Source organism: Phyllobates terribilis, unplaced genomic scaffold (genome assembly GCF_046119375.1).
Source record: "Phyllobates terribilis strain yellow unplaced genomic scaffold, ASM4611937v1 Scaffold_2__4_contigs__length_985480577, whole genome shotgun sequence".
In the NCBI taxonomy this organism is placed as follows: domain Eukaryota; kingdom Metazoa; phylum Chordata; class Amphibia; order Anura; family Dendrobatidae; genus Phyllobates; species Phyllobates terribilis.
Genome location: NW_027362762.1, coordinates 402,685,431 through 402,707,232, shown reverse-complemented (window position 1 = coordinate 402,707,232; position 21,802 = coordinate 402,685,431). Strand labels below are relative to the sequence as shown.

Below are 21,802 nucleotides of genomic sequence, written 5' to 3'. Positions count from 1 at the left end.
TGATGACTGCTTTGCACACTCTTGGCATTCTCTTGATGAGCTTCAAGAGGTAGTCACCGGAAATGGTCTTCCAACAATCTTGAAGGAGTTCCCAGAGATGCTTAGCACTTGTTGGCCCTTTTGCCTTCACTCTGAGGTCCAGCTCACCCCAAACCATCTCGATTGGGTTCAGGTCTGGTGACTTTGGAGGCCAGGTCATCTGGCGTAGCACCCCATCACTCTCCTTCATGGTCAAATAGCCCTTACACAGCCTGGAGGTGTGTTTGGGGTCATTGTCCTGTTGAAAAATAAATGATGGTCCAACTAAACGCAAACCGGATGGAATAGCATGCCGCTGCAAGATGCTGTGGTAGCCATGCTGGTTCAGTATGCCTTCAATTTTGAATAAATCCCCAACAGTGTCACCAGCAAAGCACCCCCACACATCACACCTCCTCCTCCATGCTTCATGGTGGGAACCAGGCATGTAGAGTCCATCCGTTCAATTTTTCTGCGTCGCACAAAGACACGGTGGTTGGAACCAAAGATCTCAAATTTGGACTCATCAGACCAAAGCTCAGATTTCCACTGGTCTAATGTCCATTCCTTGTGTTCTTTAGCTCAAACAAGTCTCTTCTGCTTGTTGCCTTTCCTTAGCAGTGGTTTCCTAGCAGCTATTTTACCATGAAGGCCTGCTGCACAAAGTCTCATCTTAACAGTTGTTGAAGAGATGTGTCTGCTGCTTGAACTCTGTGTGGCATTGACCTGGTCTCTAATCTGAGCTGCTGTTAACCTGCGATTTCTGAGGATGGTGACTCAGATAAACTCATCTTCAGAAGCAGAGGTGACTCTTGGTCTTCCTTTACTGAGGCGGTCCTCATGTGAGCCATTTTCTTTGTAAAGCTTGATGGTTTTTCAAACTGCACTTGGGGGCACTTTCAAAGTTTGCCCAATTGTTCGGACTGACTGACCTTCATTTCTTAAAGTAATGATGGCCACTTGTTTTTCTTTACTTAGAATTTGTATTATGGAAAGAAAAAAGCAGCTAACAGTCTATTCAGTAGGACTATCAGCTGTGTATCCACCAGACTTCTGCACAACACAACTGATGGTCCCAACCCCATTTATAAGGCAAGAAATCCCACTTATTAAACCTGACAGGGCACACCTGTGAAGTGAAAACCATTTCCGGTGACTACCTCTTGAAGCTCATCAAGAGAATGCCAAGAGTGTGCAAAGTAGTCATCAAAGCAAAAGGTGGCTACTTTGAAGAACCTAGAATATAAGACATATTTTCAGTTGTTTCACACTTTTTTGTTAAGTATATAATTCCACATGTGCTAATTCATAGTTTTGATGCCTTCAGTGTGAATGTACAATTTTCATAGTCATGAAAATACAGAAAAATCTTTAAATGAGGTGTGTCCAAACTTTTGGTCTGTACTGTATATATTATATATGTATTTATTACAAATATAACAAACTGTTCTGTCCTATGACATTCAGCCACTAGATGGCAGTAGCTGCCAGTTCCGCGAATCTTGGCTCTAAAGTTATCTTTCTAAAATTGAGTGTAGTGTGAAAAGCAGCCTTGCAAGGGTCTCTTTTAGAAGATTGTGTTTTTGTTTTGCTTTTTATGTGACAAAAAACAGACCATTTTTCATCAGTGTGTTAGATCGAACCTTCATCTATTTTTGGTCTGTGTGTCCATTTTTACTACCAGTGTGGCCTCTGTCTTTATTGCATGCAAAAAAAATTGCAATATTTCCTTCCTATTAAACAGTAAAATATAGAGAGCAATTGGATAACACATGAATATCAACTATATGCCGTCCATTTTTTCTCATGCACCCATTGATGTGAATGGCTCACATCAATACAGAATCGGCCTCACATTTGATGTATTCCTAGTAAGTAATTTAGTGTAGTGTAATCAGACAAAAAATAAGACACTTACCAAATTACAGTATATTTATACGGTCACATAAGTAATCAATTACTGTGGACAAAATTAGTCATGACATTAATATAATGCAAGAAATAAATAGAACACTATTAAATGTAAAATCATTATTTAAAATAATTATAAATATAGTTATTAATGGGAAGGAGGGTCTCAAAAAACAACTATAAATACAGTCAGAAATTGGGAGAAAAGCATATATTCGGGTATTTTGCTTTCCTACATTGTATACTTTCTAACGCTAATATTTCCCTGTATTACTCTACAACACTATACACTGAGCTATTCTGTGCTGCGTGGGACAACCACTCAGGCACTCGTTTACCCCATAGAATGGGGGGCTCAGTCAATGTTCTTTCAAAGTCATGTCCCAAATTGTGGGATATAAGTGCAATCTGCTTATTGTTTGTTCCTTATTGTATACTGCAGCTACAGAAATGTATAATTATACCTTGTTCTCATGCCACAGATGGCAGTAACAGTCTGCGCCACATCTGCAGTGCTACTTGCTAGCTAATTGGTCGTGCAACCAGTTTAATAATATTTGGTCCTGCGCCTTGGCTGATAGTGTGAACCTCTCACCACCAAGTGATTTTGAATTCATAGATAGGACGTTTGCAATAATAGTGGTTAACCAGGTGCTTATCGCAAACCCCAATGCACTGGTGCTCCACAGTAATGCCTCTCTCGCAGAGATCACTGACTATACAATGGAGGAGGTCATACACATCAGCCACTGCTTCCCAGGGCCCAAAAGAAACATCCACATCACAATGATGCTCAAAGTGCTTGGATTCGCTCTCACTCCTCTCAAAACGTAACGCGTTGAACTGTGGGCATTCGTAAGGAGTAATGGGCATCTCTTCCTTGAAGACGCAGACCTTCAGCTTGGCAAACCTGGCCTTCCTCTGTATAGCTCGAAGTTTCCCGATCTCAATGATCCGTTCCAAGTGATCTTCAAAAGAAACATTATATAAATAGGCAACTATGGACATAGCTTCCCCTATATATTTTATTATGTGCTCTATTATTGGGAAGATTCTTAACATTAAAAATCAAGAATTTTGAAACACTGCTCATATCAGGTCAGAATAAAATGTAATGTGCACAAGCATGCCCTCATCCCCTGTCTAGACAACTGCCACATTCTCCTCTGTGGCCTACCTGCTAACACTCTCACACCCCTCCAATTTGTTCTTAACTCTGCCGCCCGACTAATTCATCTCTAATTCCCCCGCTGCAAATCCCTTCTTCACTGGCTCCCATTTCCCCAGCGCATCCAATTCAAACTACTAACACTGACCTACAAAGCCATCCATAACCTTTCTCCTCCGTACATCTCTGAACTAATCTTCCGATAATTTCCCTCACCTAATCTCCGGTCCTCCCAAGACCTCCTTCTCTCCTCCACACTTATTTGTTCCTTACCCAATCACCTCCAAGATTTCTCCTGAATATCCCCCATCCTCTGGAATTCTGTGCCTCAACACGTCCGATTATCCACTACACTCGGATCCTTCAGACAGAACCTGAAAACCCATCTCTTCAAGAAAGCTTACAGCCTGCCATGACCCCCGCTATCTCCTCAACACCAACAGAGCTACTGCAACCCCCCAACCTACAGTCTCCTTCCCCATTCCTGTAGAATGTAAGCCCACAAGAGCAGGGTCCTCTTCCCTCCGTACCAGTCTATCATTGTTTATTTGTTGCTGTAAGTGATATCTGTATTTTGTATGTAACCCCTTCTTATGTACAGCAGCACCATGGAATCAATGGTGCTATATAAATAAATAATAATAATATCATCATCATTATTGTTATTATTAGTATGTGGATTTTCCGTTTTTCCTGCACCTCTATATTCTATACATGTATGTGCCACAAAGCTCTTCCCATGCTGCCAGTTACTGGTGCCACCACCTCTTGTTGTCATTGCAGGCCCAGTAACTGGCTCCTGTAGACCGCCACCTGCTGTTGTACACAATTGGGCTATGATAACAACAGGACTCAGTGGAAAACCACATTAACCCCTTCTGACATTTTTTATTCTGTCCATATAGTTGTAGGGGGGCTTGTTTTTTTTTGTGGAACAAGTAGTACTTTTGAATGAAACTATTCATTTTACCTTGTGATCTAGCAGAAAACCGGTAAAAAAAGCAAATGTGGCGAAATTGTGAAAAAAACGCAATTCCACAATAGTTTTTTGGGTTCTGCTTTTACGGCATTCAATAAGCGGTTAAAATGACATGGAAATATATGACAATCCAGGTCAGTATGATTCTGCAGATTGCAAATATATATGGTTTGGTTTTTTTATTTAGGTGGTAAAAAAAATTGGAAAATTTGTAAATAAAAATAATAATTAGTTTGTTCCGCCATTTTCCAAGACACGTTATGTATTTTTCGGTCAATGGCTTGTTTTTTAGCATGGCGAGTTGCAGTTTTTATTCGTACCATTCAAAGGTAGATACAATATTTTGATTGATTCTTACTGCATTTTTTGCAGTGATTGCAGCAGCTGAAAAAACACAATTTTGGCGTTTCAATTCTTTTTCTCTTTACAGTGTTTTTCAATATGGTTGATTAATATTATATTTTGATTGATTTGATTTTACTGTATATCTTTGCAGAAAATGGCGTATTCACAACACATATTCCATACAAAAAAGACGAGCATAAAAAGCGCTATTCCGACACATACTGGCATGGTGTAGGACAAATGACATTCTTACGCAGCGCCAGGTTACTGGGGTAATTTAATCCCAGCAGGGCATTGCGAATACTCCAATGGGTTCAGGATATTAGAATAGGCCCTAAAAGTTCAACTGAAAAGAACCCCAATTGGATTAAAATTACTAGCCACTAGTCTTACCAGAAGATAAGTCCTGCGTGTGCAATGATAAGACGGTTTCTAAAGAAGATGAATATATGTTCTGTAGAGCTATGGTGGCCGTCTATAATAATCTCCTCTGGTGGGTACACAATTAAAGCGGAGTTCAAGCAACACAGTGCTCAAGTGCCTGGGATGGCAAAGCTTTTTCATTATAAATACAGATTTTTTGTTTATTATAAAGAAGCATTCTAGGAAATATTTCACAGGGATTTATTAGTGTACTTATTTTTCTCCATTTATGATAATGTGGAGAGAATAATCAATAAATGTTGCAGGCTACGCTGCAGTAGTAAGAACATAAATATTTCCTTACCTTTATAATAAGGCATTAAGTCCAGGAATGCTTGCCTCACTTTCTCTCCAGTAAGAGGTTGCATCTTGTCCAAGAGGTCAAGCAATGGCCCAATAGAATAGTACTGAGCCTCTTTGTATACCATTTTAACACGGGTTCGGGGAGGTAGTTCACCACAGCGTAAAAAATTTAATATATCTCTAAAAATAAAAACATTCAGTTACACTCATAACATTAGGGACTACTTTTGTCAACATGTGAAGAAGTTATTACATCATTAACAATCAGTAGATGGAGAGCTTGGACTTAATCCCACATTTAAGTAGATCACCTCCTATAGTGACTCTGCCCCCAAAGATCATCCCAGTAGGATCAGTGAAGGGGCAAGTGAGTCACCAGCCAAGTAACTGCAGATCTGAGCCATCGCAGCTGGTGGTATTTCTACTCTAGGGAGAAGCATCTTAACTCGAGCCAAACCTCATAATAATATTTCTTTGTAATTGGTGTTAAAATTAGCGAAATTCTAATACAAAAATAAAGTCCTATGGATACAGGCTGAACTGGCATTAATTCAGTCCCACTTTGACCACTACCATGGTTTATGCCCGCACCCCAACACCAACTACAGATACATCCAACTATCTCCCCCACATACAAATATGCCTTTTGCCTATTGTATAAATCAGAAACTGACATTTCCACACACCCATCACCACTGCATACTAAAGTAGGTATACATGTTCCCTCTTGAGGATGGATGGAGGTCCATTCCATCCATGGATACTGTTCTACCAATTCACCATGACTTGGGGTACATCCTGGAAATCTGTCTCTACACCATTAGGATGTGCACAGCCATGCCATCTTTCTACATGCCAATAAGCACAACTTTTTAGACTTTCTTTACTCTCTCTGGGAAACTCTCCAGATCTCCCTGTGTTTCTATAGGAGTGGTGTGGCACGCTCTCTTAAATTTATGAAATCCTCATCTTCCCATCCATTGTACATTCTTAACTGGGAAAGAGATCTCCATATATCCCTTAAAACCAATGCCAATGAAAAAAATGTTTCCTATTTTCCAAAGATCATCTATCTGTAGCAGGACACAGGAAACAGGGTATAAGCACATTTCACAATGTCATCGGGTTTCCTCTGATCATTCCCACAATCTCAATTCTCAGCTTGAGATGTGAAGACTAAACATGTATATTGATTCACATTTTCTAGGAAAGTCTCAACTTGGTCCCATACTACATCAAAGTCAGACACTTTACCCACAAATTCATGGCCTACTTACCAGAGGTGATGGGATTAATTCACAGGACCCTGGTCTGGAGGTCAGGTGAGTATTCTGTGGCCACTGGACAGGAGCCCTGAGAAACACCTGCTTTGATAAGATTAGCATGAGGCACACACGACGTTGCTCAAGTTCGGCTAATGAAAAGTGGAGCCATGGATGTCGGAAAGTAGGAAGCGAGTCGCAGGACTCCTGTCTGAACTCTAGTAGAAGAGAAATACAACTGCACTCTCATGAAAACTTTGAGTATTTCAGTGAAGAATTGTATGCTTGTAGAAAGCATAGAATATGTAGTGTCAGATATGGGAACATATGTGACAGATTAGAGGACATGTCGACCAGTCCCTGGTCTTTAGCACATAGTCGGTGTGCCCATCGATAGATAGGAGAGTTCTTGAGGTAAGTACAGCGTGCGCTGATGGGCACAGCAACTATGTGATAAAGGCCCAGGACAGGTCGAAACGTCCTCTAATCTGTCACATATGTTCCCATATCTGACACTACATATTCTATGCTTTCTACAGGCCTTCCTTCTTCACTGAAATATTCAATGTTTTCGTGAGAGTGCGGTTGTTTTCCTCTTCTACTACTGTTTGGGACCATCACCCTGTTCAACCAGCACCTCCCTACAATGCTGAGTCCACACCAATATTCTTCACTGACCTATCTTCTAGATCAGGATCCTACAAATTTATTTGCATCACAAGCCATGTTACTCGGTAATCTCTACACTAGTCCAATCTCATCTTACAAGAAGTCGGTCATCCAATATTTACATTTTGTGGTCCAAGACCTGGTTTCATTGATCCATCTTTCTAAAATCTGTAGAATACTAAGTGGCTGTGAAGCAAAATGACATGCTCTCATTCCCCTCCCTCCCTTTTATCTATCCTCTCAATTCCTTTCCGGTTGTATCCACGTCCCTATGTGTGTTCTTCTAAAGAGTGAAACAGAAGGTACAAACACCTGTCTATCATGGCTTATTTTCAGCTTTGTTACTATAGTGTTTGTATTACGTATTATTTCAGGAATACAATTCATTGTTATCTCACAGTCAGTCTGTGTGCTGTACCAATACGCAGGATACATAAAGATGGAAAAAACTCCTTATACAAAGTTAGTGTTCTGTTCAACTTCAGTTTTTATCATCTGTACACTGTCAGTTTTTACACCCATAGGGCTCAATTCATCAAAAAAAACCACAGGAGTAAAACACAGTCGAAAATTTTTTGAGCAACTTTTGCAACTTTTCACGCCAGTTTCGTGCAGCTCTGCCAAAATGGGGGGAGCTGGGATATATGCATGGCGGGACGACACCTGCTTGCCAAATTCATGAAAAGTGGCAGTGTTTCTAAAGGCAAAAATGTAACTCCAGTCTCCGAATGGAGTAACATTTCTGAGGAAGGTGCACACCACTGATAAGATGCACCAAATTCATTAAGTGGCCTGACACTCTGTTAACAAACCTATTTTCCTAACGGATCTATGCATCCGTTCCATGAAACATCAGTGAATGTTCTGTTTTCATCTGTTTAAAATGGATTAATTGCTAAGTGACAATAAAAAAAAAGTTCAGACAGTTTATATCCTTCAGGTTTCAAAAACAAAAAGGAGAAAAAATATGGACGCCAAATTGGTCCATTTTTGTTAGAACGAAAAAACAGAAGCTGTCGTGTGAAAGTCCTCTCCAGTTTATTATTGCATCTTTGCCACTTGTAAAGGGTTTAATTTCAGCAACAGGGGAATTGCTAGTTATTCACGGCTTAAAGAGGTTGTCCACTAATTTTACATTGATGGCCTATCCTTAGGAAAGGGCATCAATGTCTGATCGTCTGGGGTCCGACATCCGGCACCCCCGCTGAGGAGCTGTTATTGGTGGAAGTACATACTTGCGGACTTTGGCAGTCTACTTGTAGTGGCTGCTGCAGGGTACTACACATTAGCCTCCTATTGATTAGAATAGGAGGTGATAGTGAAGTACTAAGCCTTAGCCACTACAAGTAGACGGCCAAACTCCGCAAGTACGTACTTCCAGCCGATGGCCGCCGCCACCGATGACAGCTGATCAGTGGGTGCCGGGTGTCGGACCCCAGACGATCAGACATTGATGCCCTTTCCTAAGGATAGGCCATCAATGTAAAATTAGTGGACAACCTCTTTAAAGGCATGGTAGGGTGCTTTGATATTCTTGGAATAAGTTGGGATAATTTATCAATAACAGATTGTGGGGGTCAATGAGCTATTCTGTTCCAGCAGTAGAAGATCAGTGGGGGGTGCCAGGTGTCAGATCCTCATCGATCTGATATTGATAACCTTGGATAGGTCATCAATATCAAAGCAACCCCTTTAATACAGTGACTGCACTCAAGCTCTCTGTAATGTACATAGACTACAGTCACAGAAATGAATACCGGGGAAAAAGAGATGCTTTTCATTCTGTTTATTGACAGTAGGTCTACTCGGAATGAGCAGGAAGTCTGTGGGGAGAAAGTTCACAAGTCCGGCTCTGTGTGACTTTCCCTTTACTTCCCTTCTCTGAGGCTCTGTTTGTGTTGGTCCTGGAAATCATTAGTATAAAGGGAACTATCCACAATGGTTTAAAGGGCTGGAACCAAGAAATTAATAAATATGTCATAGGAAGTAACACAGACAGGTGTTATGTGGCTTCCTGTATATAATAACGGTGACCCTCAGCATCACTAGAAATTGACATGCCTGCCCAAAAGGCCCCAGAGATTAAACGGCTTATCACATGTCTGCAAGTCCTGACAGGCTTGTTCATACCGGTAGCTATGTAACGGGTAAGAAACAAGCCTGTACAATTATCATAAGTGACATACACAGTGATCTTATATGATAAGTGGAAATACATCTGTACTGGTGTCACAATGGGCAACACAAAAAGTGAGATGATTGATAAGCCTATAGTGCTGTATACCCAGTGAAAGGGAGTCTCACGTCAGCAGTTCACAGCCTCATTCACAAAGTGGACGGAGTATTAGTGGAGCATAAAATACCGTGTATAAAAAAAAAATCACAATGTGAGGACCCAACCTGTCTATTTTGTGCGCCATGAAGTATTTCTTGTTCACAAGAATGAGGCCATGCAAAGAGGCTATTAAAATTAATAGGCTATTCATGTAATGTACAGGCATGCCGAGTCCTCCATGAGAGTAAAAAACTTGCTTCTTTATTCTTGGTTTCGATATGAGGGTCCTAAAAGAATAAGTCTGCTTTTATTAGCTCATAATTAGTGATGAGCACAAGTGCTCGTTACTGGAGTTTGCCACAAAACATGTGGCCGCAGAGACTCGAACATGTTACTCGGAAACCCGCAACACTCAGTGCATACCCCAGCACCCGCGACACTCAGTGCATACCCCAGCACCCGCGACACTCAGTGCATACCCCAGCACCCGCGACACTCAGTGCATACCCCAGCACCCGCGACACTCAGTGCATACCCCAGCACCCGCGACACTCAGTGCATACCCCAGCACCCGCGACACTCAGTGCATACCCCAGCACCCGCGACACTCAGTGCATACCCCAGCACCCGCGACACTCAGTGCATACCCCAGCACCCGCGACACTCAGTGCATACCCCAGCACCCGCGACACTCAGTGCATACCCCAGCACCCGCGACACTCAGTGCATACCCCAGCACCCGCGACACTCAGTGCATACCCCAGCACCCGCGACACTCAGTGCATACCCCAGCACCCGCGACACTCAGTGCATACCCCAGCACCCGCGACACTCAGTGCATACCCCAGCACCCGCGACACTCAGTGCATACCCCAGCACCCGCGACACTCAGTGCATACCCCAGCACCCGCGACACTCAGTGCATACCCCAGCACCCGCGACACTCAGTGCATACCCCAGCACCCGCGGCAAACTCCAGTAATGAGCACTTGCGCTCATCACTATTCATACTGCATGTATTTTTGACTAAAAATTATTTACTTTTTTAAATGTTGCTACTTTTTTATGTCTTTTTTAACTCCTCTTTATGAGCACAAATCACATAAAAGTTGAATGTGCATGGATACAAGGAGCCTGTAAAAGCAAAACTGTGCCAGATCTTTATTGAAACAAAAGTCCAAAAATTATTTTTAACCTCAAATGCATACATTTAAGTTAAAAAATATCCCCAGAGGAGCACAGTCCCTTTCTAAATTTGACAATGAGCTGCAATTTCAGGCACAGCCAATGTGAAAAGTATGTAGCTGTAACTAGTAAACTATAGAGAGGCCGCGACCCCTTGAATCATCTGATCGGCAGGGGTGATAGTTCTGATATTAATCACCTATCCTAAATAAACGTCATCAATAGTTTAAGTCCTGGAAATCTCAAACCACGAACTGATGATTACAGTACTAGTACATATATATGGATCTAAAGTAAAAAAAAAAATGGCAAGAACAGGATAACGCTATGAGGATAGCAAAAGTACCTACGTGACAATGGCATCAAATAGCTGTCACATTCATGTCTATAGCTAATGAGATACTACACTTCCAAACAGCAAGCTGGTTCTTATCAAGTCTATTACTTACCCAAAGTATGATCCATCTCTGTCAATAAAGTATCTGCCCTCGGAATCTGTAGGGATGTGATGACGTCCACTAAACATGGCAGCCAGCATGGTGTCTTCATACCTCTGCAGTGTAGACAGCCTGGTGGTGAAGCACGTGCCTCCCACACTAAGTGGAACGACCTCTGGAAGCTGCAGAAGAATAAAGATGGATTCAGAGTGAGAATAAGGCATTGTCCTAGAGTGCTGTGTTCAACCTAAATACCAATAATAGAATTACTAAATTGGTGCTTCTGTTTGGCATGGAGAAGGCATACAGCACGTATACCTAATCGCTTCCATAGTGTTCACCCAGAAAACCGTGCACACTAGAACAATTCACAGAGCCGCCAACAATGCCCTGCATTGTGCGAGTCCTGCCAGAAGGTAAGGCTGGCATTTGTGACTTTATAAAGCACAAGGTGCAGTTGAGGACTGGCTTTTGATTATGCTAAAGGTATTTTAATAATTAGATTTCATTTTATTACTATGTTGTAAACCACTATGGGTGGTCAGATTGGAGTCGCACTAACACCTCACATATTGTCTTTATAGACAGTTCAGCAGAGTTTGCTATTTTTTTTTAATATTAGTAAAAAAAAAATGCAATCTTGCAATTTTCACATTAGCCACTGTGCCTAGTTTAGACTCTACTTCCAGTACTTTCAGGCAGAATTTTTGGTCTAGTTGTCATCAGAGGCAGGATTACAATGACAGGTAACACGGCTATACACAACTGATGACATCGGATACATCAATCACAATAGGCAAAGTCACAGCTCTCCCTGCTCCTCCTTCATTCACAATAACATTTGCACACGCTCATTAGATGCTTCAATACAACAGATGGGATCTGGGTCGGAGCACTGTGGCAAATGTACATGTGAATTTCCCGAAACAACAGGAAGTATGAGTCTAAAAAAGCCTTAGCGGCCAGTGTGAAAATTGCAAGATTTTTAAATAAAGATTGCGATATGAAAAATAAAAAAATAAAAAAAAAATTGCAAAAAAAACAAAGGAGCGGTAACCAAAAGTTGTGTACCTTTCAACTTTTCATCTCTACAGCATTTACCGTATGGGTTAATTTTATATTTTGATAGATTGGACGTTTACTGATGCACCATTGTCAAATATGTTTATTTTTAAGGGGGAAATACTTATGACATGTTCAACAGTCTTAAACTCCAGGAGATGCTTTGGATCTTCACGCTGATAAGCTTGAATGATAGTCTGGAGAATGTTTTAGGCTGTGTGCCCACTATGCGTTTTTTAAGCATTTCCGCAGCGGCAATTCCGCTGCAGAAACGCTTAAAAAACGCTTGGTAGAAGGTCTGCAATGTTCCCCACTGATAATCCGCATGTGCTGTGCACATGCTGTGGAAATTTCCGCTGCGGAAAAATCCGCAGCACTACCAATTATTTTGCGGAATCTTCGCCACCATTGACTTGCATTGGAACGCATGACATCCGCATCACTACATGTGCACATGCGGATATCATGCGGTTCAATGTGCGGATTGTACCTGGGTCTGGAGAAGAGGAGACTCTCATCCAGACCCGGGTACCATAGAACCTGAAAAAAAAAGAATAAAATAAAAAATATTATACTTACCTTCTGATGGCCCCCGGTCTCCATAGTGATGAGTCCTGGCTTGTCGGCAGCTCGCAATGGTCTAAAAGGACCTGCCATGACGTCATTTAGTCATGTGACGGGTCATGCGCCGACGGCAGAGGTCGCGTGACCCGTCACATGACTAAATGACATCATGGCAGGACCTTTTGGACCATCGCGAGCTGCCGGCAAGCCAGGACGCATCACTATGGAGACCGGGGGCTATCAGAAGGCTAGTATAATGTTTATTTTTTACCATTCTTTTACGGTCACACTATATAAGATTCTGCCTGTGATTGTTAATCTTTGGGACTGTAACTTTTGGGAAAGGGAGCGCATTAATTATTCATGCCAGACAGATAGTAACCAACAGCATACAAAAATCACAGATTGGAAATATTGTAACTTGTGCATGCATTCTCCACTTTCCTTACTATGTAATGTATCAAATTCTATGAAAATGTAGAATAACAGTGAGATTTCCTAAAATCAATACATAATGCTCTCATAACGGTCTTCTACTTTAAATGCAATATCTCTATCAGTAAAGCAGTAAGTGAAGAAAAAACAAGTTTGATCCGCTCATCATGCCTAGCTCAGCTCGCTGTATGGGGTTTGTCAATATAGGGACATTGTTCCAGGCTGTTTGCATTGGAATGTCTTCCACAGGCAGCTCTTCCAGGACATCCTGACCATATGCATCTGGCACTGCTAGCGGGAACGGGATGAACATTAGGGAAGGCCAGAACTGCTGAGATCAATATCATGTCATTCCCAGGAATTTCTGCTTAGTGTATCCTTCTCGGCAGCAGAATACAAATGATGCTCTTTTTAGCTAAACTCCCAAGTCTCATTTTTCATTTCATGGAGAAAAGAAGATTGGCATCTATATATTTAGACTAGTCTTACCAGCCTTCATTTTACATCTAGTAAAACAAAAAAACATTTTGGAATCTTATAGGCAAAATGTGGGCAGACCATAACCCTCAGGTGGCACACAGGTGCCCACCCCACTGCACCCAGCTTTCCTCCTGTTTCAGCAAAGAATATTTAAATGAACATGTCACCTCGGTGATTCTGCCTTCTGCTCATGTCACCAAGCGGGGATGCAGAATTGGGGAGAGAAAGAGACTGCGGCTCAAAGTGGGAGGACCGTAATACGAAATATAAAGGAGGCAAATAGCCAGCGCAGTAAAAGTGGGTCCTGTGACTACGGAGTACATGAGGGGATTTTGACAGTACACATTATAAGCCTGCCCAAATTGTATTATCAGCATCTTTACTGTAGTAATAAATAAAAGTAGGTGATCTCTGATAATAGAAAAGGCGCACAGGTTTTTCTAAGTGTAAGTCCATGTTCCCATGTAGCGTAGATGCTGCGGTTTGTCCACTGCGTTTTTCTGTACAGAAAATCTACCACATGTGTCCAAGCAAAGTTGAAAGCTCATGCCCACTGTGCACTTAAAGAAGCTGTTGAACTGTGTGATTTTTGGTACATTTTTACCCTGTGGCCCCTATAAGCTTCAATGGGGAGCCAGAAAAAAATACTGTAAAAAATGCTGTTGCGTATTTAAAGAGGGTCTGTCACAAAGTCAAAAGGGGACAGTATTTGCTTCTTTTTTTTTATTCTTCCTGCTCTTGAGTAATTCTTTTTTTTTTCCCTTTAAATCCGTCATACTATTCTAGAGATACAGGCTTTTTATTTAGCGCTACTTTTATGGTCGTAACAAGGTGGCGTAGTACACAGGATTCTCTAGGTGCTGTGTCCTTAGGCCACTCTGCATTATTACCCTGGGGGCACTGCCCCATTGGTAAGGACCACAAAAATTGGCACTGAGTAAAAAGGCCCATATCTCTGGAACTGTATGGTGGATTTATTAACAAAAACAGATACTTAGGGGAGCAGCAAGAATAAAATAAGACCAAAAACTGGCCAATATTGACCTGGTGAATTGTCCTCTTTATATGCAGAATTATAGGTTTTCTGTACTTAAAAAATGCATTAGAAACTGAGGCTTTAAATCTGCCTCCAAAAATCAAATAAAAAGGAAAATGCATAAAAAAGACAGCAAAATCGCAATAATTAAAGATAGATTTTTGATTAATAGGGAGGTGCACACAACATCTTTTTCAGGCGGGTTTCGGGGCAATCGGGGATCCTTTTTTTCTTTTTTTTAAAATTGAAGTGTATTTCTTTCATTTGTAACGGACCCGTCTTTTGCTTACTAGATCCAGAAAGCAGAAAATGGATCCGTCACAAATGAAAGAAAAACTGATGGCTAATTAATGGATCTGTTTTCCATACACTTCAATGTTAAAAAAAAAACAGATCCAGAAGAAATCAGTTATTTAAAAACGCACTAAAGTTGTGTATGCAAAACTTTTTTGCCAACGGATTGCTGCTGGATCTGTTCTAATGGATCACTACTGTACATGCGAGCATAGTGTAAAAGAACTGAGTGGACCATACTTCTGGCAGTTTCTGTTCCGAAGACGCCCCATACTTTACAATGCAAGTCAATGAGAAGGCTCAAAAGAGGTCCAGAAGATGACCAGGCGTCTTTTTTGAGTGTTTTCGCTTCAGAAACCACTAGCAGTTTATTCATTGCTGAATAGACAAAGAAAAAAGAACGACCAGAAAACGGTAGTAAAAAAAAAAAAAAAAAAAAAACATCACAAAAACTATGGTAAAATGCTCAAAAAACTTGACAGCAGTTAAAAATGAAGAAGCAAGTTCTCCGAAAATGATCAAAAAAGATGCTTCGGGAGGATATATAACACCAACGTGTCATGAAACGTCTTCCTCTTGGAAAACTCAGTGGGTTCACCCAAGTTATGTGCACATACTGTTATGGTGCAGTCAGCTGCAGAAACAGGCAAGAAAAATAGCAGAAAATTGCAGCATTTACACTATGTTGGGAATCTATAAAGCTCTTTCACATTGCTTTTCTTCCTTCCAGTAAAAGGGTATTCCCAAAACTGTAATTTATTCCTTACCCATTAATTCTTAATGGCACACAGCAGAGATATCCAAGTGCTGCGCTCAGCTGGTCTATGGCACTTCCATAAGAATGAAAGGAGCTGCACTGAGCATGATAACCCTTCGCTTGGGGCTCTTCAGTGTCCTCATGCTCAGGATCGGTGCAGGTCCCAGCAATCAGACCATTATTCTCTTCGAAACTTCAGAATATCTCTTTAAACTTATAAAACCTCTTGATATATAAGTTTAGCAGAGGCTTGTGGCATCTGTCACAATTAGACCTCTACTGTAAAAAAAAAAATTAAGAAAGCGTGATATGGGTACCAGTGTGCTACACTATTCTATACATTATAAAGATGGAAAACGCAATGTATACCGCCTGAATGGAGGCTTTTGGAAGGGAATATATCAGGGTCTATCAGTGCATTTAAGATACAGGTGCATCTCACTAAATTAGAATATCATCAAAAAGTTAATTTATTTCAATTCTTCAATACAAAAAGTGAAACTCATATTATATACAGTCATTACAGACAGAGTGATCTATTTCAAGTGTTTATTTCTGTTAATGTTGATGATTATGGCTTACAGCCAACGAAAACACAAAAGTCATTATCTCAGTAAATTAGAATACTTTATAACAACAGATTGAAAAATGTTTTTAAAATCCGAAATGTTGGCCTAGTGAAATGTATGTTCAGTAAATGCCCTCAATACTTGGTCGGGGCTCCTTTTGCATCAATTACTGCATCAATGTGGCGTGGCATGGAGGCGATCAGCCTGTGGCACTGCTGAGGTGTTATGGAAGCCCAGGTTGCTTTGATAGCAGCCTTCAGCTCGTCTGCATTGTTGGGTCTGGTGTCTCTGATCTTCCTCTTGACAATACCCCATAGATTCTCTATGAGGTTAAGGTCAGACGAGGTTGCTGGCCAATCAAGCACAGTGATACTGTTGTTTTTAAACCAGGTATTGGTACTTTTGGCAGTGTGGACAGGTGCCAAGTCCTGCAGGAGAATGAAATTTCCATCTCCAAAAAGCTTGTCGGCAGAGGGAAGCATGAAGTGCTCTAAAATTTCCTGGTAGACGGCTGTGCTGACTTTGGTCTTGATAAAACAGGGACTCTCCAAATGCAACATGGTGTCCGCTAACAAATTGAATGGAAAATCGGCTCAAATTGTTAGCGGACACCATGTTGCGCTTGGAGAGCCCCTGTGTGCCCAAACATTGGAGCTCCCCCCAAAGTGACCCCATTTTGGAAACTAGACCCCCCAAGGCACCTATCTAGATGCATAGTGAGCACTTGGAACCCCCAGGTGCTTCACAAATTGATTCATAAAAATGAAAAAGTGTTTTTTTTCTTCACTTTTTCATTTTTACGAATCAATTTGTGAAGCACCTGGGGGTTCCAAGTGCTCACTATGCATCTAGATAGGTGCCTTGGGGGGTCTAGTTTCCAAAATGGGGTCACTTGTGGGGGAGCTCCAATGTTTAGGCACGCAGGGGCTCTCCAAACGCAACATGGCATCCGCTAACAATTTGAGCCGATTTTCCATTCAATTTGTTAGCGGACACCATGTCACGTTTGGAGAGCCCCTGATGTGCCTAAACAGTGGAGCTCCCCCACAAGTGACCCCATTTTGGAAACTATACCCCTCAAGGATTTTATTAAGGTGTATAGTGAACATTTTGAACCCAGAGGTACGACACAGAATTTGATAACATTAGGTCATCATATTGAATAAGTTGTCACTAGCCTTGAGCGCAAGTGCTCGCTACTTGAGTTTGCATCGGGTACTCAGGTATGCACCATGTACAGCGTGTGCTCGAGTGACATGCTCGAGTCCCTGCTCCGCATGTTTCACGGTTATTAGACACCCCAAAAAAAACATGCGGGGATCGCTCGTGCATGGCAGGCAATCCCCGCAAAGTTTTTTTGGCTGCGAAGCATATAGGGCGGAGACTTGAGCATGTCACTCAAATACCCACGATACTCAATGCATACCAGAGCACCCAATGCAAACTCGAGTAGCGAGCACTTGCGCTCAACACTAGTCGCCATATTGTCATCCTTTTTTCTTACTTTTGAAAAAAATCCCAACCTCATCACAACCCTAACCCCAAACCCAGCCCTAACCCTAGCCCAACCCTAACCTGAGAGTTTATTTTTTACGCCGTTCCTCATGCGGTATAAGTGATTAGACGACTTTATTCTTCGGGACGGTGTGATTACAGCAATACCAGAATCATATGGGGTTTTTATGACTGACAGCTGTCACACACTAAAAGACGCATTTTTTGTAAAATCTAGTTTTTGCATCGCCATATTTTGAGAGCTATAATTTTTCCAGATTTTGGCAGACAGTCATGTGACAGCTCGTTTTTTGCGGGATGACTTGACGTTGTTATTGGTGCCATTTTCAGGCACGTGACATTTTTTGATCGCTTTCTATTCCGATTTTTGAGAGGCAGAATAAACAAAAAACAACAATTGAGGAATTGTTTTTTTTTATTCTGTTCCGCGTGTGGTAAAATTGATAAGGCAACTTTATTCTTCGGGTCAGTACGTTTACAGCGGTACCACATTTATATCGTTTTTCTATGTTTTGCACTTTTACATAATAAAAGCAATTTTATAGAAAAAATTATTTTTTAGCATAGCTTTATTCTGAGAGCTATAACTTTTTTATTTTTCGGCTGATGGAGCTGTATGGCGGCTTGTTTTTTGCGGGACGAGATTACGCTTTCAGCGGTACCATTTTTATTTATATTTGTCTTTTTGATCGCATGTTATTCCATTTTTTGTTTGGCGGTATGGTGATAAAGCATTGATATTTGCTTCGTTTTTTTTTTTTTTTTTTTACTGTGTTCACTGAAGGGGTTAACTAGTGGGACAGTTTTATAAGTCAGGTTGTTCCGGACGCGGCAATACCAAATATGTGTACTTTTATTGTTTTTCTTGTTTTTTTATAATAATATTTATTGATGGGTACATTATATTTTTATTTTTGGTGGATTATATATATATATTTATTTTTTTTTTTTTCACTTTCTGATAGTGGGACAAAGTAATAAAGTATAAAAACTATGGGACTTTCACTTTTTTTTCTCTGATCGCCTGCATGGCACAGGAATGCAGCACCATCCCTGTGCCATGCAGGCTGTCAGCGTTGGACAGGGAGAAGATAGTTTGGAGATGCACTGCGCATGTCCAAAAAATCTTCCTGCTGTCTGGTGACCCGGATGTTGTCATGACGACATCGGGTCGTCATGGCAACATCCTGGAAGCCGCGGCAGACATCGCTGGAGGCCGGAAGAGGAGGAGAGTATCGGCGATCACCTCCCCTTGCCACCGCAATGCTGCGGGGGTTAATGTGCTTGGAGCGGCGCGGGACCGCTAATGACAACTTATTCAATATGATGACCTAATGTTATCAAATTCTATGTCATACCTCTGGGTTCAAAATGTTCACTATACCCCTTGATAAAATCCTTGAGGAGTCTAGTTTCCAAAATGGGGTCACTTGTGGAGGGTTTCCACTGTTTAGTCACATCAGGGGCTCTCCAGGCGTCCGCTCTCGATTCCAGCCAATTTTGCGTTCAAAAATTCATACAGTGCTCCCTCCCTTCCGAGCCCTGCCGTGCGCCCAAGCAGTGATTTTTTCCCCACACATGGGGTATCAGCATGCTCAGGAGAAATTGCACAACAATTCTCGGGGTCCATCTACTCCTCTTACCCTTGTGAAAATAAAAAAATTGAGGCTAAAAGATCATTTTTGTGGAAAAAGTTTGATTTTTTATTTTCACAGTTCTACATTATAAACTTCTGTGAAGTGCCTGGGGGCTCAGGGTGTTTACCACACATTTAGATAAGTTTCCTGAGGGGTCTAGTTTCCAAAATGGGGTCACTTGTGGGGGGTTTCCATTGTTAAGGCACATCAGGGGCTCCTCAAACGTGACATAGCATCTGCTCTAGATTCCAGTCAATTTAGCGTTCAAAAAGTCACACAGTGCTCCTTCCCTTCCGAGCCCTGCCATGTGGTTTTCCCCCACATATGGGGTATAGGCGTACTCAGAAGAAATTGCACAACAAATTTTGTGGTACATTTCCTCTTGTTACCCTTGCAAAAATAAAAAAAATTGGGGTCTGAAATAAAATTTGTGTGAAAAAAGTTGAATGTTCATTTTTTTCTTCCACATTGCTTCAGTTCCTGTGAAGCACCTGAAGGGTTCATAAACTTCTTGAATGTGGTTTTGAGCACCTTGAGGGGTGCAGTTTTTAGAATGGTGTCACTTTTGGGTATTTTCTGTCATATAGACCCCTCAAAGTCACTTCAAAGGTGATGTGGTCCATAAAAATGGTTTTGTAAATTTTGCTGGAAAAATGACAAATTGCTGGTCATCTTTTAACCCTTATAACTTCCTAACAACAAAAAAAAAATGTTGGTTCCAAAATTGTGCTGATGTAAAGTAGACATGTGGGAAATGTTATTTAATAACTATTTTGTGTGACATATCTCTCTGATTTAAGGGCATGAAAATTCAAAGTTTGAAAATTGCAAAATTTTCGCCAAGTTTTTTTTTTTTTCCCACAAATAAACGCAAATGATATCGAATAACCTTTACCACTATCATGAAGTACAATATGTCACGGAAAAACAATCTCAGAATCAGTGGGATCCGTTGAAGTGTTCCAGAGTAATTACCTCATAAAGTGACAGTGGTCAGAATTGTAAAAATTAACCTGGTCATTAAGGACATAATTGGCTCCGTCACTAAGGGGTTAAAACATGATCAGTAAATAAACAAACAGCAGTAGAGGTTAGGACCGTCCGGAATAGGGTCACCGTAATTTTATATTTATATTATTTTATGCTCTTGTATTATATTTGAATCTTATATTTATATTCTACTTGAATATTCGATATTTTATAATTAGGTCATCGTTAGATTCTACTTGAATATTCGATATTTTATAATTAGGTCATCATTAGATTATACTTGAATATTCAATATTTTATAATTAGGTCATCGTTAGATTCTACTTGAATATTCGATATTTTATAATTAGGTCATCGTTAGATTATACTTGAATATTCAATATTTTATAATTAGGTCATCGTTAGATTCTACTTGAATATTCAATATTTTATAATTAGGTCATCGTTAGATTATACTTGAATATTCGATATTTTATAATTAGGTCATCGTTAGATTATACTTGAATATTAGTTTACATTTTCGACTATATTGATCTTCTCGTGAATTGCCGCTGACCCCTGCATGGCACAGTAGAAGCCTATAGTCTAGGTCTCCCTAAAGAGCAGCCACAAGTGGCACATCATCACTCAGTGCCCCCCAAGCCTCCATGCTGCCCACCCAGGAGATGGCCCTGTGAATGTACCAATCCCTGCGTTCTCAGCCCTGGCTCAGCCAATGGGTGCCAGCTAAGGGAGTGGTAAGGAAAGAGGCCACTGGCGAGCTGGGCTTTCAGGACCGCTAGGAGCCTGGCACGGAGCCGGTGCTGCCAGGACGGAGCGGGCACAGCACCTACCTCCAGAGGGGGCAGCTTTCCGTGCAGGGAGAAGGTGGCACTGCTCGGGGTGGGGGTCGCTGGCTCGATCATCTCATCTTCAGCATCAGAGCTCGACATGGCATCATCCGGGGTCCCTCTGTCTTCAAACTGCCCCGAAACTAGCACCATCCCTCTAAGCTTCTGTGCCGGGGCCTCACGTGTCAGAGCTGGGGGGGGCTGTGCCGTGATGCGGGCACTGCTAGGTCACAGCTGCCTGCCACTCATGCTGTGCCCGCCTGGAGGTGTAGATGGGTTATGTGCCCGGGATGTGACCTGTCTGTGCACACTTGTATCTGGCATCACCCCGGAGCTCGTCTGCTGACGTCACGGGGCGGGCTCTGCGGCTCCACGGCAGCGTCACGTGGCTCGTGTGTGTTTCCCTCAGTCTCCTGTCAGCCTCTGCGCCTGAGGCTGCTTCCTAAATATTAGTGTGACACCCTCGTGTCCAATAGTGGCCGCACATAACTGCCCAAGAGCTTGCACTCAGTGTATTCTGCTACAACACTGCCATATACCGCTACAGAGCCGAAATAATGCAGCCATACAGCGGTGGGGACCAAAGTAATAATACCACCATACAGTGCTGAGAGTACAGTGCCAAAGAGTGAATAATAGCCATACAGTGCTGAGAGTA

At 41.6% G+C, this 21,802-nt stretch overlaps 1 protein-coding gene across 1 annotated transcript; it reads right to left on the bottom strand.

The window, feature by feature from the left end:
• Window positions 1–1,932: 1,932 nt before the first annotated feature.
• On the bottom strand, window positions 1,933–21,530 carry KCTD7 (potassium channel tetramerization domain containing 7). Its single transcript, XM_073670536.1, has 4 exons — window positions 21,148–21,530; window positions 10,988–11,157; window positions 5,149–5,327; window positions 1,933–2,897 (listed from the first exon to the last, which is right to left on the bottom strand). The coding sequence occupies exons 1-4, from the start codon at window positions 21,295–21,297 to the stop codon at window positions 2,521–2,523; spliced, it is 876 nt and encodes a 291-aa protein (XP_073526637.1). The 5' UTR covers window positions 21,298–21,530; the 3' UTR covers window positions 1,933–2,520.
• Window positions 21,531–21,802: the final 272 nt, after the last annotated feature.

Coding starts and splice junctions, on each gene's coding strand:
- KCTD7 (XM_073670536.1), bottom strand. CDS start 21,297: ATGGTGCTAGTTTCGGGGCAGTTTGAAGACAGAGGGACCCCGGATGAT. Junction 5,328..10,987: donor AGAGATGGATCATACTTTGG/GTAAGTAATAGA, acceptor TTTTATTTTTAG/AGATATATTAAATTTTTTAC. Junction 2,898..5,148: donor CTTAATGCCTTATTATAAAG/GTAAGGAAATAT, acceptor TTTCTTTTGAAG/ATCACTTGGAACGGATCATT.